Below are 14,150 nucleotides of genomic sequence, written 5' to 3'. Positions count from 1 at the left end.
CACTTGGCTTAATGCAATATTTGAGGAGCAGCCAGGGGCTGGAAACGCACCAATAATCCAACTGCCATTCAAGCAGTTCGCTCGCCTGCTCACTCGCCACTGTGTTGCATCTCTTGGGTTTGTAGGTGTTTTTAGTTTCAGGCTGTACGTTTCCGGGGAGCTGGCTGCGCTTGCGCATAATAAGAACGCCGCTGCAGAATTGGGTCGCTCCTCTTGTGCATATTTTAACCTGCCTCAACAAGCTGTGCGCTCGCTTTGCAGGCATGGCAAATACACCGCTATGGCTGGTGTTGATGCTGATGTTGATGATGATGATGATGGTGCTGATGGTTGAATAGTTGTGTGAGTGGGTAGCAGTCGGGTGGACGGCGCTTGGGTTTGTGCGCAAATGGGGGGTTGTTGGTGTAAATATTTGTTGCTTTCAGCATTACAATACACAAACAGCAGTCAAGTTGTTTTCCATTTTGTTGCAATGCACTTAAATGGTTGGTGAGTGTGCGAGCGGCCAAAATGCGAAAAAATATGAAATCCCCGTCAGTTTTATGTGAATGATGTTGATATGCGTATGTATGATGATGTATTATTAGACATACCTAAAGACACATGTACCAAATACATATTCATGCTTTTGTAAGTAGATGAAAATATGCAAATCCTTGCTTTGGATTTATTTTACTGTGCAATGAGTTGTGCAAGCACAAAATAATTGCAAGTATAAATAAAAAGTTTTTTTTTTCAAAGGCGTATAAGGTTTGTGCGAGTTTATGTAATATTTATTTGCTTTAAAGCGACTTTGATTTGTTTGATTTTGGCTCACTCGAAAAAAGAAAGGATTCATTGAAATATTTGTTTCACCGAAAGTGGTTATATGAATAGAAATGATTTCACTTTCAAAAAAAAAAAAAACGAAACCAACAAATAAAGAGGTACAAATTAAGTTCGAAATATGTACTTCAAACCATCCTGATAAGCAGAAATTATCACATACAACAGATTCTTGCGGACAAATTTATGTACTGGAGTCATTATATTTCGATATCGTATTAAATAATACTCAGTAAAGGACGAAAATATCGATATAGGTCATTGGGACCAAATGATGCGTTGGACCCTTTCCGAACATTTTTGAACAATTAAAATTAATGAAATTTAAAAAAGATATGTTTCTATTTCATTATTCCTTTGCTTGTCTTTCTCCATTATCAACCATTTTGTGATTTCATTTCTATCAGAGGCGAACCTGTGCACCTGTACGTTTCAAGTACTATTTACATAGATTTAGGTCTATGAGGCTGATATTGAACCATCACTTCACTTCAAAATGGAATGTCCAATCGCAGATCGATTTAAGTCTTATAGGGTATTTTTCTATTTCGCTTAAGAATATAATACTATACATCTGCGATACTGAAGTAGGACTTAAAAAAAATATATCGGGTATCAAATCTTTTTACAGTCTGTTAAGGGTAACAAATACTTTTGTTAGCGAATAGGTCACCTATGTGTTATAATACACAAAAGTATTTGTAATAATAAAATAATCACTTATATCAGATATCAAGATGTATAATTTTTCTAAGTCCTACTTCAATATCCCGTTGGTATCTAGACTACCTCCTGTAAAAACAAATTTACAGCAGATGACATTTAAAATACCGCAATATTGGCAGTGAGCTACGAAGACACTGATTCCACTAATTTTTACACCAAATGATAATTAAAAAGTAGTCATTTGTTTATGAGATATAGAAGGTTTTTGGATGTTATCCATTAGATGCTTGCTGATCTTTTAGTAGCTTCAGTATATGTAAGATGGATGTGGTTATTACACCTTTTCTTGTCATAAAAGGAAGAATGCTATTTTCGCTCATGGTTCGATCAGTCTTCAATGACATACCTATTTCATTTTACATGATGACGGGGGTAGGTTAGGTTCGGTAGAGGTCGATCCTAACAGGGATCTCGTTTGGGCAGCTTAGAACGTCCGTCCGTTATTATATAAAACTCCTATTTAATTAATATTAAGGGTGTGCTGCTTCGTCAAAGGTAAGATTGCCGAGATGTTTCAAACTCAGTATTGCAAAGTCTGAACAAGGGAGAAAGTGCTTGATTGTTTTCACCTTATTTTCCTTCATACAACTTTGAATCATGCGTACGTCAGGATTTTTGTCTTTACTTTTTAAATGCCGTTTGGACAATGTCTTGTAAAAACTCCTACTATTGCGATAAGATGAACTTTACTAAAGGAAAGTGGTTCAGAAAATCTCCCTCCAAGCCAAAGAAATCTTGTATTTGCGGTGTCGACGATCAAACCTGCTAAGCGCACGCGAAGACCGTTCATTCCGTGCAAAAATTCAAGATGCCAATGGAGATCCAACTCGGTTCCATTTAAATACGAGCGGCTCAAGGGTGCCCCCTGTGGCTAGCGCGTCGGCTTTGCAGTTTCCATTGATTCTGTTATGACCAGTAGAGCATTACGAACCATTTTGAATAACTTTGCCTAACAGACTATCGGTCTAAAGCTGGATTTCTCGGATATAAAAACAAACTGGAACCGTTCTATTGACCAGGCACCCAAACGAGTTTGATGAGGAAGTAGCTTAATACTATTTCTAGTGAGAAAAGACACTTTTTGACTAGCTATGGGAGCTTGGTTAACGAGATCAGCGATAGTATTTCCGTTCGACTGTAGGAATGAATGTTCACCGCCCTGAAATAGGAGTTGATGGAGAAGTGAATTTCAGCGTATCTTTTTTCATCCCTCTTCTTATGACCAGCTGTGTGTAAAATGGTGGTATTATGGGTGTAGTTCGCAGTGCACTGACTATGCCTATGAGCTCCGCTTTTTGTAGACGTTCGAGCATTCCATCAAATGAATACAACGTAACACATTGTGGGCTTGTTCTATTAGTGATGCTTAATGTTTGAAAAAAGAAAGAACTTCTAAAGGATAATTTTGAAAAATTCTAAAAAGGGAGAGAGCTATATTTGATGAAGCCGACATCAAGAACTTATCTTAAGCACTTGCTTTCATTTTTTCATATTTTTTCTAATTAAGATTTACTAGCGAAGCCTAGCTTCAAAACTGTTTTTTTCTGTATGTATAAGAAATATTGAAAATTGTGTGAAAAATATATTCTTTTTAAAAAACTTTATATTTTATGAGTTTAAATGCCTTAATATAAACTTTTTTGGAAATAAAATCAAAACTAGTTAGCTTTTCGACAATTTTAAGCCAAGCTTACTTGGAAAAGAAGACTAAATGATTACTACAGGAGTGGAACTGCCAAAGCAGATGATGAATTTGTTTTACAAATGTTTATTTAAATTTTTTTTAAAAATATTTTTGTTTAATTTTCAAAAATATAACTGATTCCAATTATTGCTTTATTTTTTCAAATTTATTGCTAATATGAACATATATTATTTAGAAAATTGCAATTTTTATTAATACTTGCTCATTTAACAAACAAATATACGCTTAAAATTTGCCAGATTTGCTTTTGACCTTCGCAATTGAATACATTTTATTTACACTTTTATTTCCCCGCTACTAACACTCCTAAGCAAACATTCTTAGCGCTTATTTTTCACTTTTTTTGACACTAAAATTCAACACAAAACCATAAACAAGTGAAGCTCCCTTTTTCTGCCTAGTAAAAAAAAAAAATTTGTTCATTCCATACGTGCTTTCCTACAGTTTACTCCATCCCACTGTAATTTTATCCGAAGCAAAATATTTTTTGTGCTTTGTAATACTCCCCGCCAGTCAAGGAATTTCACATTGTGTACAGCACAATTTCCAATTTGAGTGAAATCGCTGACAACCGAATTGAATTTAATTTTGGGAAAATTATTATGTATTGTTGCAGGGTTTGCTATTCAATAAAGCCAAATCCAAATCGAAGCTTTCTACCAGCTAAAATCACCGTGCATGGCACATATCAAACTAACATAATAACCGGACCAATTGAGCTATGGTAATTAACAATATGTAATAGGTATACTAAACAATAATTTTTTTAAACCAAAAAATACTTTATAAAAATACGTATTGAAAAAAGATGGGATATGTTTGTATGTGGTGATGGTAAGAGACCCGTTCTGGGTATTTTATGGTTATAGTTGAAAAGTTACACTCTTTCGGCTTAACCAACTGAAAATTAAAGAAGAAATACTTTTATTTGCGTAAATACAATTAAAAATATTTACATTTCACATATCCTGACGGTTTAATTCGCTTATATTAAAAAACCATATAAAAAGTTACTCATACGCCGTGCCATACATGACAGTGTAACCAAAAGTACATGTGTATAACCGAAAAAATTCGCTAAACTAACCACTATGAAAGGCTAATAACGGTGCTTAAAGTAGATATCATACAATATTTTTTTTTTGTTTTGGCATCGCTTCAAGCGAAATGCCGACCGAAGAGGCTGGAGGCTGCTGCCGCCACAAGCGCATGTGTTTACAATATTAAATATAACCAACAGACATAATTTTATGGCCATAGCCCTCGGCTTTATAGCATAGTAAAATAACAAGTGAATTTCTTCACAGCGTTATAGATAATTGCTTGTGGGCAGAAGACGCCTTTTAGCACACAACAAGTGGTCAAATCAAAGGGGTATCGAAAGGCAATTTAGGCACGCAGGAAATCACATTTCACGAATATAAAATAATCACATGAAAAGGGAAATATATTTATTAGAAATTTTTGAAAGATTTACTTTTATAAACATACAAAAAAAATTTAATAAAACCGTGACGTGTGCGCCACAAAATTGCTATTAATTTTCAGATTTCTTTGATTTTTGTAAACAATTTCGCAATTTTTTTTCATTATTTAACTCAAGTGTTCTCGCTCTTGCCGACATTTATGTTTTACATTTAATTAAAAAAAAAAAATAATAATAAAAAAATAACAATAAAAAAAAAAAAAAAAATAAAATAAAATAAAAATAAAAAAAGTAAAATAAAAATTATTAAGAAAAAATTAAAATTAAAATATTTCCAGAACTTTGCTGCATTAAGCATAGAAAACTTGTATGTACTATACATGAGTTTAAGGGCGAAGAGACCTTGACTGCATAAATTTGAAATTTTATACTTTAGCATACTCAAACAATCAAATAGCATGATGCTAAGCAAAACTAGAGTAAGAACAAAGAAAACAGTGAAATTAATATGAAAAACTTTAAAACTTGGTATTTTCTTTGCTATTCTCAAGAAATCTAATAATGCGAATTTGTAAGTGAAATACGTGAAAATACTCCTTTGAAAAGGAAGAAATAATGCAATCTACTGAATGCAGTGGAAAATATATACATAAAATCTGAATTATAAGAAAAAATAAATCTGTTACGTGGTAATATACTAATTCACCTCTTATTTGTGAGTAAAAAAATGACCGCAGTGCAAAACACAAATTTTTCTCTACACCCCTGTTGTGTTCAGAGCCATTAGCTCTGGTTCAACATAAAGAAATAGACACTACAGCGCAGACAAATAAATTAGTAACATTCTCGATTGAAGTTTTTCAATTTGGCAAAAACAAGCTATTCATTAAGCCAATAATAGAATCTCCTAATTTGTGTATCATTTTGTAAATATTCTGTACATATATGGGTACGCTTATATTCCACATAGGCACCATAGGAAAACATACTACTATGGGAAAAAAATAATCAGACTTTGTTCATAATTATAAAATCTTTAATTTATTCTTCTAAACCTTTGTCATCTTCCTCTACATAATCCCTTTAGACCCCAAAGTACATGTGCCAAAGTTTATTCCAATCTTCGAAACAGTTGCTAAAGTCAATTTCCGGAATCCTTCAATGCGCGTAGCGATTCATGTTTAAATCTTCAATTGGCTCAACACGGTTTCCCCGGAGCGTTAGAGTTTGCTGAATAGCCAGAAGACGAAGCTAAATCAGGCGATAAGGTGGTTGCGGCACGATATTGCTTGAAAATTTGGCGAAAAAATTACAAAGAATCAATACAGAATGCACAATTCATTATCGTGGTGCTAAAACCAATAGTTGCGTGCCCATAATTAAGGACTTTTTTTACGAATACCTTCGCGCAAATGACGTATAACACTCACTCCTTATTGACAGTTTGGCTGACAACATAACCTTGAGTTTTTATCTTCTTTGACGTAGTTTTTTCGGCTTCGGCTCACCTTTGCCACGATATTCGGCCGATTGATCGTCTGTTTCCGGGTTTCCTAAGCATAGATCGAAGACTCGTCGCTAGTATTAATACGTTTCAAAACAACTTGGTAGTCAGACGGCATTGTTTTGCAGACGTTGTTTTTCGAAAAATCAATCTTGCTTTCACTTTGCTTAGGCCCAAATAATCTTTCTAAATGGTTTTCACTAATCCTTCCATATTACCCAACGATTCCAGTAAGAACTCTGACTGTGAATCGTCGATTCTTAAGCACCAAACCCTTACTATTATTTATTGACGTGTCGATCATCAGTTGATGTTGATGACCGCCTTGTACATGGTTCGTCGTTAACGCGTCCTTGACATCCTTTGAATAATTTGTACCAATTAAAAACACTTACTCTCGACTAACAATGATCACCGAAGACCTTTTCCAACATTCTGAAAGTTTTGGCACCAGAAATTTGATTCCACACACAAAATTTAATGGAAATTGTTTATTGAATAATTACACTCATCGTAAAAATCGCCGAATTCACTTTATGTACTTCAGAAAAACAAGCATATACTAAACACCAATCATATTTTTGATGTGACATTGGGCACAGATGTCACCGACAGTCATACCAACCTAGAAAAAATATTTCGACGAATGGATTTTCGCGTGGCATTTAAAGTAAATAGTCTACTATACCACATACATACCACAGTAGAATATAGCTAACATCTCAATCTTAGTATATGGACTAAGGAAGCAGTTCAATGAGATGAAAAGCTTCGTACAAAATTTATTGTCACACTGTATGTTACTCATTATACAGTTTTTAGAAACGTAAAATATCTACTTGCTAACAATCAGGTTGAATCAAATTATCCCATCTCTTGTTTTTAGGATCAAAGAATTTAGAGAATAAGACTAACCTCAGTAGCTTGGTATATCGTTTTCTGGTGGCAATTAAAATTTACGTAAAACTCCTATTATTATTAATAATATTGAACACAAAGATATTCATAGGCTTGAAGCCTGTCACAAATTCGCATTCCGTTTCGCCGAAAGTATGACAATTGTGGGTTGCTAAGAGTTAGTACTTCAGTAGATTTCCTGCGTCTTACTCCAGGCCAGAATGTCTGCTAAGCTCACGCGAAGTTCGATGATAGAAATGATGAGTATAATAGGGATCAAAGTCGTTTCCACACTGATGTAAGTGGAACAAGGTTCCCCTACTTGCAAGCTCTTTATTCAGGGGTGGATTGTATTATTTATTCGATGAAATTCTACATAAGAATGTTAGAAGAAATTACAAGACAGTTTCTTCTCTATACTTTTTCTATGAGTTTTTTTGACAATAAAACTTTCCTTTTACTTAAACCAAATCATATTAACCACACATTGTCGCTTATCATAAATATAGCATTCTTCAATTATAAAATATCATTTTTATAGATTTTTCAATAACTGACATGATAACCTCTGTTCGTCAAAACGAGCTTAATTACTCTAAAAGGCTTGAAGATAACTCTTATATAGAGCCTAAAGTTGTAATGTGACTTTTAGTGATTCGAAAACTCATAAATTTTTATTACATATATGTGACGATGCTTTTGAATATTTCAAATATAAGAAGCATTCCATATCAATACAATGTAGATTAAGTGTATGAAAATGGTAGAAAAAATGTGGCCTAAGAGTTCTAAGTGAATTCAGATTCATAAACTTTTATATTAGAAATCACAGCTAGAACTTTAATTCCAATATTATTCATACATGAGGATGTGATTTTCTGGGAATTATAAACATAACTTAGCAAAAAAGCATTTTGTTGTATTAAATAAATAATGAAAATGCACAGCAGTATTTGCTGCAAATATCTTATAAAAGCAGACTATAAACTAAAGTTAAATATAAATAGAAAGCACATTTATACTAAAAAATCTATATTACAAAGTTGTTATTTTACTTTTGCATCACTGCATGCGGCCTTAGGGCGCAAAGAGAGAGAGAGAGAGAACTGTGTAAAAAATATATACTTATTTAAATAGTTTATATAAAATGTTGTCTGCAACTTTTTAATAGCAAATATTGGATTCTTTTGGGTTTGTGCACATTAACTAACACAAGCAATTATCGGATTTTGCTCTTAGTTTTTTAGTGAAGTAATGTGAAAGTATTAGCAACAAACTTTATTTTCTGTATGTATTTTACTAATTGAAGTTTTTTATACTTTCATGCTGTTTTTGCGTCGCACAGGACATCGCTTTTCATCGTCACCAGTTTGGTGTATGCCATCATTTTGATTGTTGTCTGCATTGCCTATGTGATTAGCGATGTGACAACCCACCGTCTGCCCGTGCTCTACTATGAAACATTCTTTACGTACTTGTATGGCGTCAGCATACTCTTCCTATTGTATGTATTTTGCTTCCTGCTGCAGGGTAAGTTTAACAGAAATAAATATATACATATATGTATTCTAGTACTACTAATGAGTTGATATTAACATGTGAAAGATGCGGCGGAGTTTTTTTTTTATTTTTTTGGGTGCAATAAGAACATAGTTCAAAAAAATTATATCAAGAAAATGTTTAGAAAATCAATGAATTATTAATAAATAATAATATTTAGTGAGACGGAGAATCTAGTCAGTATAAAAGCACAATACCTTCGATTGCGACATTCCTTAAATATAGTTTTAACAGTCTTTTCTTAAATTAAATTTAAAGAAAAGTGGTTCTTGACCTCAGATCTCAGCTTCTTCAGATTAGATCAGCGGTAGTCTTAACTTCAAAACCATAACCAAACTTTTTTAAAAATTATATATTTTCTTTCGGCAGTATGTATTAACCCGTTCGGTACTAAACATACATATAAATTCGAAATTTTTCACATCGAGAAGAAAATTTTGCTCAGTTTTATAGTTGTATTATGGTAGCGAAATATATGTGGTAATGGAATGATAAATCTTTTAAGTCCGACTTGTCAAGTTATATAACTATAACCAGTCATTACCATGTCTGCCTGTTAATAAAAGGTCGCTTAAGTTAGATCCAACAGCTAATCCTGAAGATAAGGATCGTACTTGGATAGTACAGTCGTTTGTGAACTATAGAACTTTTATAACCAGATCTTATACGTCGATAAAACATATGCCAGCTTGCATATATATATCTTTTTTTTCTCACCCTGATATTTGAAACGTGAGTTCTGAGGTGTTTAAGCCTTAATCCTGCAAAGGCGCGACAAATCATGAAGGTAGTGTTGAGATGTCTCTCCCTCGCCTTCCTGCAAACTGTTTTTACAACTGACATTCGATTAGGGCTAGACATTGCTATTGAACACATACAACTAAGTAAAGGTTAACCTTACAAGGGCGAAAAAATAGACTTTACATATACCTCTTTCGATCCACTTTGGACTAAAAGGATCTTGCGACAGTGAAATGGAAAATGCTAGCTTGGCTCCAGCTGACCAAGCTCCCTCGAAGCAATAACAGTAGAATAGAATTTTCTTGCCAGATCTTCAGTTTTGTAATTACCTAAAAAGTAACTTCATTCCGTAAACTCACTCTTCAGTTAATGCTATACGGCTCTTCGAAAGTGTATTACAATTCCCACAGCACTATTTCTTTTCAGTTCTCCTCACCAAAGAAAATTCTGTATTTGAAGACTAATGTTAATGGCTATAAAATCTCAGTGTTAAGTCGGTTCCAATAAAGTATCCAAAGTTATAACCTATCTCCATAGTAAACCTATAGTTATAATGCTGAAAAGGTTAGCTAAATTTGTTCTCAAACTTTATACGCTTTTATTTTAAAACTATTAAACAATGAAATTATGAACCCTGCTACGAAGTCTTTAGCCCTCGGAGGAGGCGTCGGGGACCCTATAAAATATAAGTATATGTAAACGATAAGCACTCCCTTTCTCCGTCGGTGAATCCATCTACCTGCATACACTCAAACTAGTACCTCAGTTTTTCAGACATATATATCTGGAATTTTACACACGTCATTTTCTCTCTAAGAATCTGCTTATTGATCAGAACCACCGAAGTTGGCCAACCATACCTTACATCCGAATGATCGGAATCAAGTCCTTGTATGGAAAAATTTGTCATTTGACCAGATATCTTCACGAACTTAGACATAGACAGACAAAGTAAAAGTATAATCTCCAAATCTATAGTTCAGATCGGATCACTATAGCACATGGCTGTCATACAAACTGACCGCTGAAAACCGAATTCTTGTATGGAAAACTTTTTTATTTTTGAAAGGTATTATACATAGCTTCGGTACAACCAAACTTAAGTTTTTTTGTTTCAAGTACCAGTTATGCCAGCTTTAAATTCCAATTTGTTTAATGGAAATAAATAATATTTACTAATTAGAATATTTTACATTTCTACATCTCCACATTTAGAGAGTTCCTGCTGTAATGGCGGCAGTAAACCGAAATCACCACCAAAAGAGAAAAAATCAAAGAAGAAAGTACCAGATCCAGCCGATTCGAAGGATGCGAAGGGTTCCAAGGATTCTGGCAAAAGCGGCAAACCGAGTCCATACCAGGTGCGTGCTATTTTACGCTCACTCGATTAGTACTAAATGATGTTTCGCTTTAAAAATTCAATTCGTATTGCCCTTGCACACACACATACACCTACACTTTTGAACAACCTTCAGACATAGAGACTCTTTCACTGCGTTGAAAAGTTCCCACACAAGCACACCCTAAGTAGTTGAATATAGTTGAATATGTACGTATATACACAGAGGTACTGAATACATTTGTTAGTCAAGTACAGTTGAGACTGAAGCATTTATGAATTTCAAAATTCTTTTGAGGGTTCTGTAGGTAATTGTGTGCTAATTGGCTGTAATTACTTTAACTATACTTCATTACTAAATCCATTAGTGCTGATTTTGTGTGTGCTTTAATTTCATTATTTGGGGGTTAGGGGTGAACTTTGTGAAATTTCATTGTTATTTATGTTTAAATGTTATTTCTGTTTCAATGCTAATATATAGTATTTGTGTTTCTTAGTATTTTAGAAGGATTTTTTGTAGAAAAATATAATGAAATGCATAGAAATATTAAAAAAAAAAAATAAAATAAAAAATGATATAAATATATTTTTGGAAAAAAATTAAACACAAATAATTAAAAATATATTAACTTTTTTCCTAAAACTTAAAAACAAATTATAAAATTATTAGTTTTTTGTAAGAAATTAATTAAATTATATTGAAACTTAAAAAAATAAACAATATTTACTCAAAAAAATTAAAAAAAAATATTATTATTAATTAAATAAATATTGTTTGAAAAGAAATTAAAAATTAAAATATAAATAATTAAAAATATATTAAATTTTTTTTACAACTTAAAAAAAATAAAAGAAATAATTTTTTGTAAGAAATTAATTAAATTATATAAAAAAAATTAAAATAAAAAAAAATTAATAATAATTTTTTTGTAAACAAACTAAAAAATAAAATATAAATACCTTTTTTGTGTTATTAAATAATGTTGAAACTTAAAAAAATAAACAAAATTTCCTAAAAAATATTAAAAAATAAAAAATATATTAAAAAATAAAAAGAATATTAAAAAATAAATAAAATAAGAAAAATTAATAAATATTTTTTTTCGAAAAAAAACTAAAAAATAAAACATAAATTATTTTTTTTTAGGAAAACAATTTTATTTGGTGTTTAAACAATTTTTTACTTCACTTTTAACTTAAAGCTTACCAGAAAAAATTGTATTGAAACTAAAATAAACATTATATTCTAAAAAAAAAAAATAAATAAATAAATATATTTTTGGGAAAAAACTAAAACATAAATAATTAAAAATATATAAACTCTTTTTCGTACAATTAAAAATATAATAAAATAATTTTTTTTGTTTGTAAGAAATTATATTAAAACTTAAAAAAATAAACAATGTTTCTAAAAATTAAAACTAAAAAATATTTTTTTGAAGAAATACCAAAAAATAAAACTTTAATAATTTTTTTGTGGGAAAACAATTTTATTTGGTGTTAAATTTCGTCTTATTTATTTAAAATTTTTTTTAAGCTTGCCAGACAAAAATTTGTTGAAACTTAAAAAAAATAAACAATACTTTCTCAAAAGAAAATATTAAAAAATACATAAATAAATACAACATGCATAAATAAAAAACATTAATTTTTTTATTAATAATAAAGGAAATATATTAAAATAATTAGTGTTTTGTAAGATATTAATTAAATAATATTGAAAATTTAAAACAAAATTAACAATATTTCCTAATAAAGATTTTTTTATAAAAAAATAAAAAAAAAAATATATGTATATGTACATATACATTTTGAAAAAAAAAAATTTTATTGTGGAAAACTATTTTATTTAGTGTTGCAACAATTTTTTTTATTTATTTAAATGCTTATTTAAAATTAGAAATTTGCCAGAAAAAGTTCTAAAAGGCAAAAAAAATTAAAAAAATCTAAAAATATTTGGGAAACATTTTTAAGTTAATTAAAAAAATTAATCCAAAAAAATTTAAAAGTTTGTGTGGAAACATTTCCAAATTTTTTATAATAAAAAAATTTTTTCAATATAATTTAATTAAATATTCAATATTTCATATTAAAATAAATATTTTGTAAAGTTTTTTTTTAACTAGCTAAAGAAGCTTCCTTAACTTTTTTTAATAATATAATAATAATTGTTATATTTTCTAATTCCAAGTCTTGACTTTTCTGTTAATTTGTAAATATAAAAAGTAAATGTTAATTTTAATCCTTATTTTTCATTTTACCACTACCAACACCTTTCATCATCATCATCCACCACATAAAACAAAAATCATATACGCAACTGCCGCCTGCCAACGCCAACACAAACCCGAAAAATGAAAAAACAACCAAACTCTGACAAAAAAAAATTAATCTACAAAAATCTGGCAACCACTTACCAACACACACACCAACGATTACTGTAAATGAAAATCCTCAAAAAATTTGTGTGCGAAAAATATTAAATGAAAACAATAACTGGCCTAATGTCCATTATTTATGCTCGGTATATACTCAAAAAAATAAAAATAAAAATTGGGTCGAAAATGCTTTATGAATAACAAAAATCTACAACACAAATAACAAAACGCAAAAAAATTCAAATATTTGCCATACGTTCCAATGCGCTGAATGGCTGACAATGCAATTCCCTACTCCTGCTGTATAATTACCGCCTAATCCTGCCGCTACAACAACAACGCGCTCGCTGCTTATATATACACACACATACCACTGTGACTCTGCCGCCTACAAATAATCTGCCTAAAATGATGTACAAACAAATCTAAAATTTGCTACTTGCACACACGCCTACACGCGCGCACTTACAAACCTACACGCACACACACGCACGCATCCTGCCAACAAAAAACAAAAACAAATGCGCATTTTATATTTCATAATCCGTTCCGTCGGCAGGAGCGCTATCCGGTTAAGAAACGTGATCTGGTGCGCCAGTCCTTGTCGCTACAGGTATGCTTAACAACAACAACACAACAACAATAAAACCATACAAAGTACGAAACACCAACATAACTAACTGAATAACAACAACAGCAAATAACAATAAGTAATATCCGCAGCGATATTTTTCTATACTTAATAACATACTCATGCATATTGATGTGAGAACACCTGCATACACGTTCATATAGGAAATAATGCCACTTGTTTTAAATAACTCTTGAAATATTAATTCTCTGTGTGGAATGGCAACAACGCGCTTTCTCTGTTTCGACATTTTTATGGCTTTCATAGTCTTTTTCGCTGTTATCTCACATTTTTCATACTTTTTGTATTTCCTCGACGCTTTCTCTTCTCACTCTTCTTTTCTTTATTCCTCTCTTTATCTATCTTTATCTCTCTCTATCACTCTTTCATTGCCTGTTTACCTACATTACTATTTCGT

The 14,150-nt window shown here is 31.3% G+C and overlaps 1 protein-coding gene and 1 long non-coding RNA gene across 14 annotated transcripts in view; one reads left to right on the top strand and one right to left on the bottom strand.

Annotated features, from left to right (window-relative positions):
• LOC126759580 (uncharacterized) overlaps nt 1-14,150 on the bottom strand; it is a 497,180-nt gene that overhangs the window by 7,033 nt on the left and 475,997 nt on the right. The window lies entirely within an intron of this gene.
• Nucleotides 1-14,150, top strand: part of LOC126759520 (proton channel OtopLc) — a 138,437-nt gene that overhangs the window by 108,754 nt on the left and 15,533 nt on the right. For 4 of the 13 annotated variants that reach the window (XM_050474359.1, XM_050474361.1, XM_050474360.1 and 1 more), the window contains exons 4-7: nt 3,873-3,980; nt 8,429-8,613; nt 10,600-10,745; nt 13,661-13,714. In XM_050474359.1, coding sequence (XP_050330316.1) covers nt 3,873-3,980; nt 8,429-8,613; nt 10,600-10,745; nt 13,661-13,714 — 493 coding nt within the window. The remainder of the gene's footprint in view (nt 1-3,872; nt 3,981-8,428; nt 8,614-10,599; nt 10,746-13,660; nt 13,715-14,150) is intronic. The other 9 variants (XM_050474364.1, XM_050474363.1, XM_050474365.1 and 6 more) reach the window with 3 other exon arrangements.

Source organism: Bactrocera neohumeralis, chromosome 5 (genome assembly GCF_024586455.1).
Source record: "Bactrocera neohumeralis isolate Rockhampton chromosome 5, APGP_CSIRO_Bneo_wtdbg2-racon-allhic-juicebox.fasta_v2, whole genome shotgun sequence".
In the NCBI taxonomy this organism is placed as follows: domain Eukaryota; kingdom Metazoa; phylum Arthropoda; class Insecta; order Diptera; family Tephritidae; genus Bactrocera; species Bactrocera neohumeralis.
The sequence above is the reverse complement of the archived record's forward strand: the minus strand, read 5'-3'. Positions and strand labels throughout refer to the sequence as shown.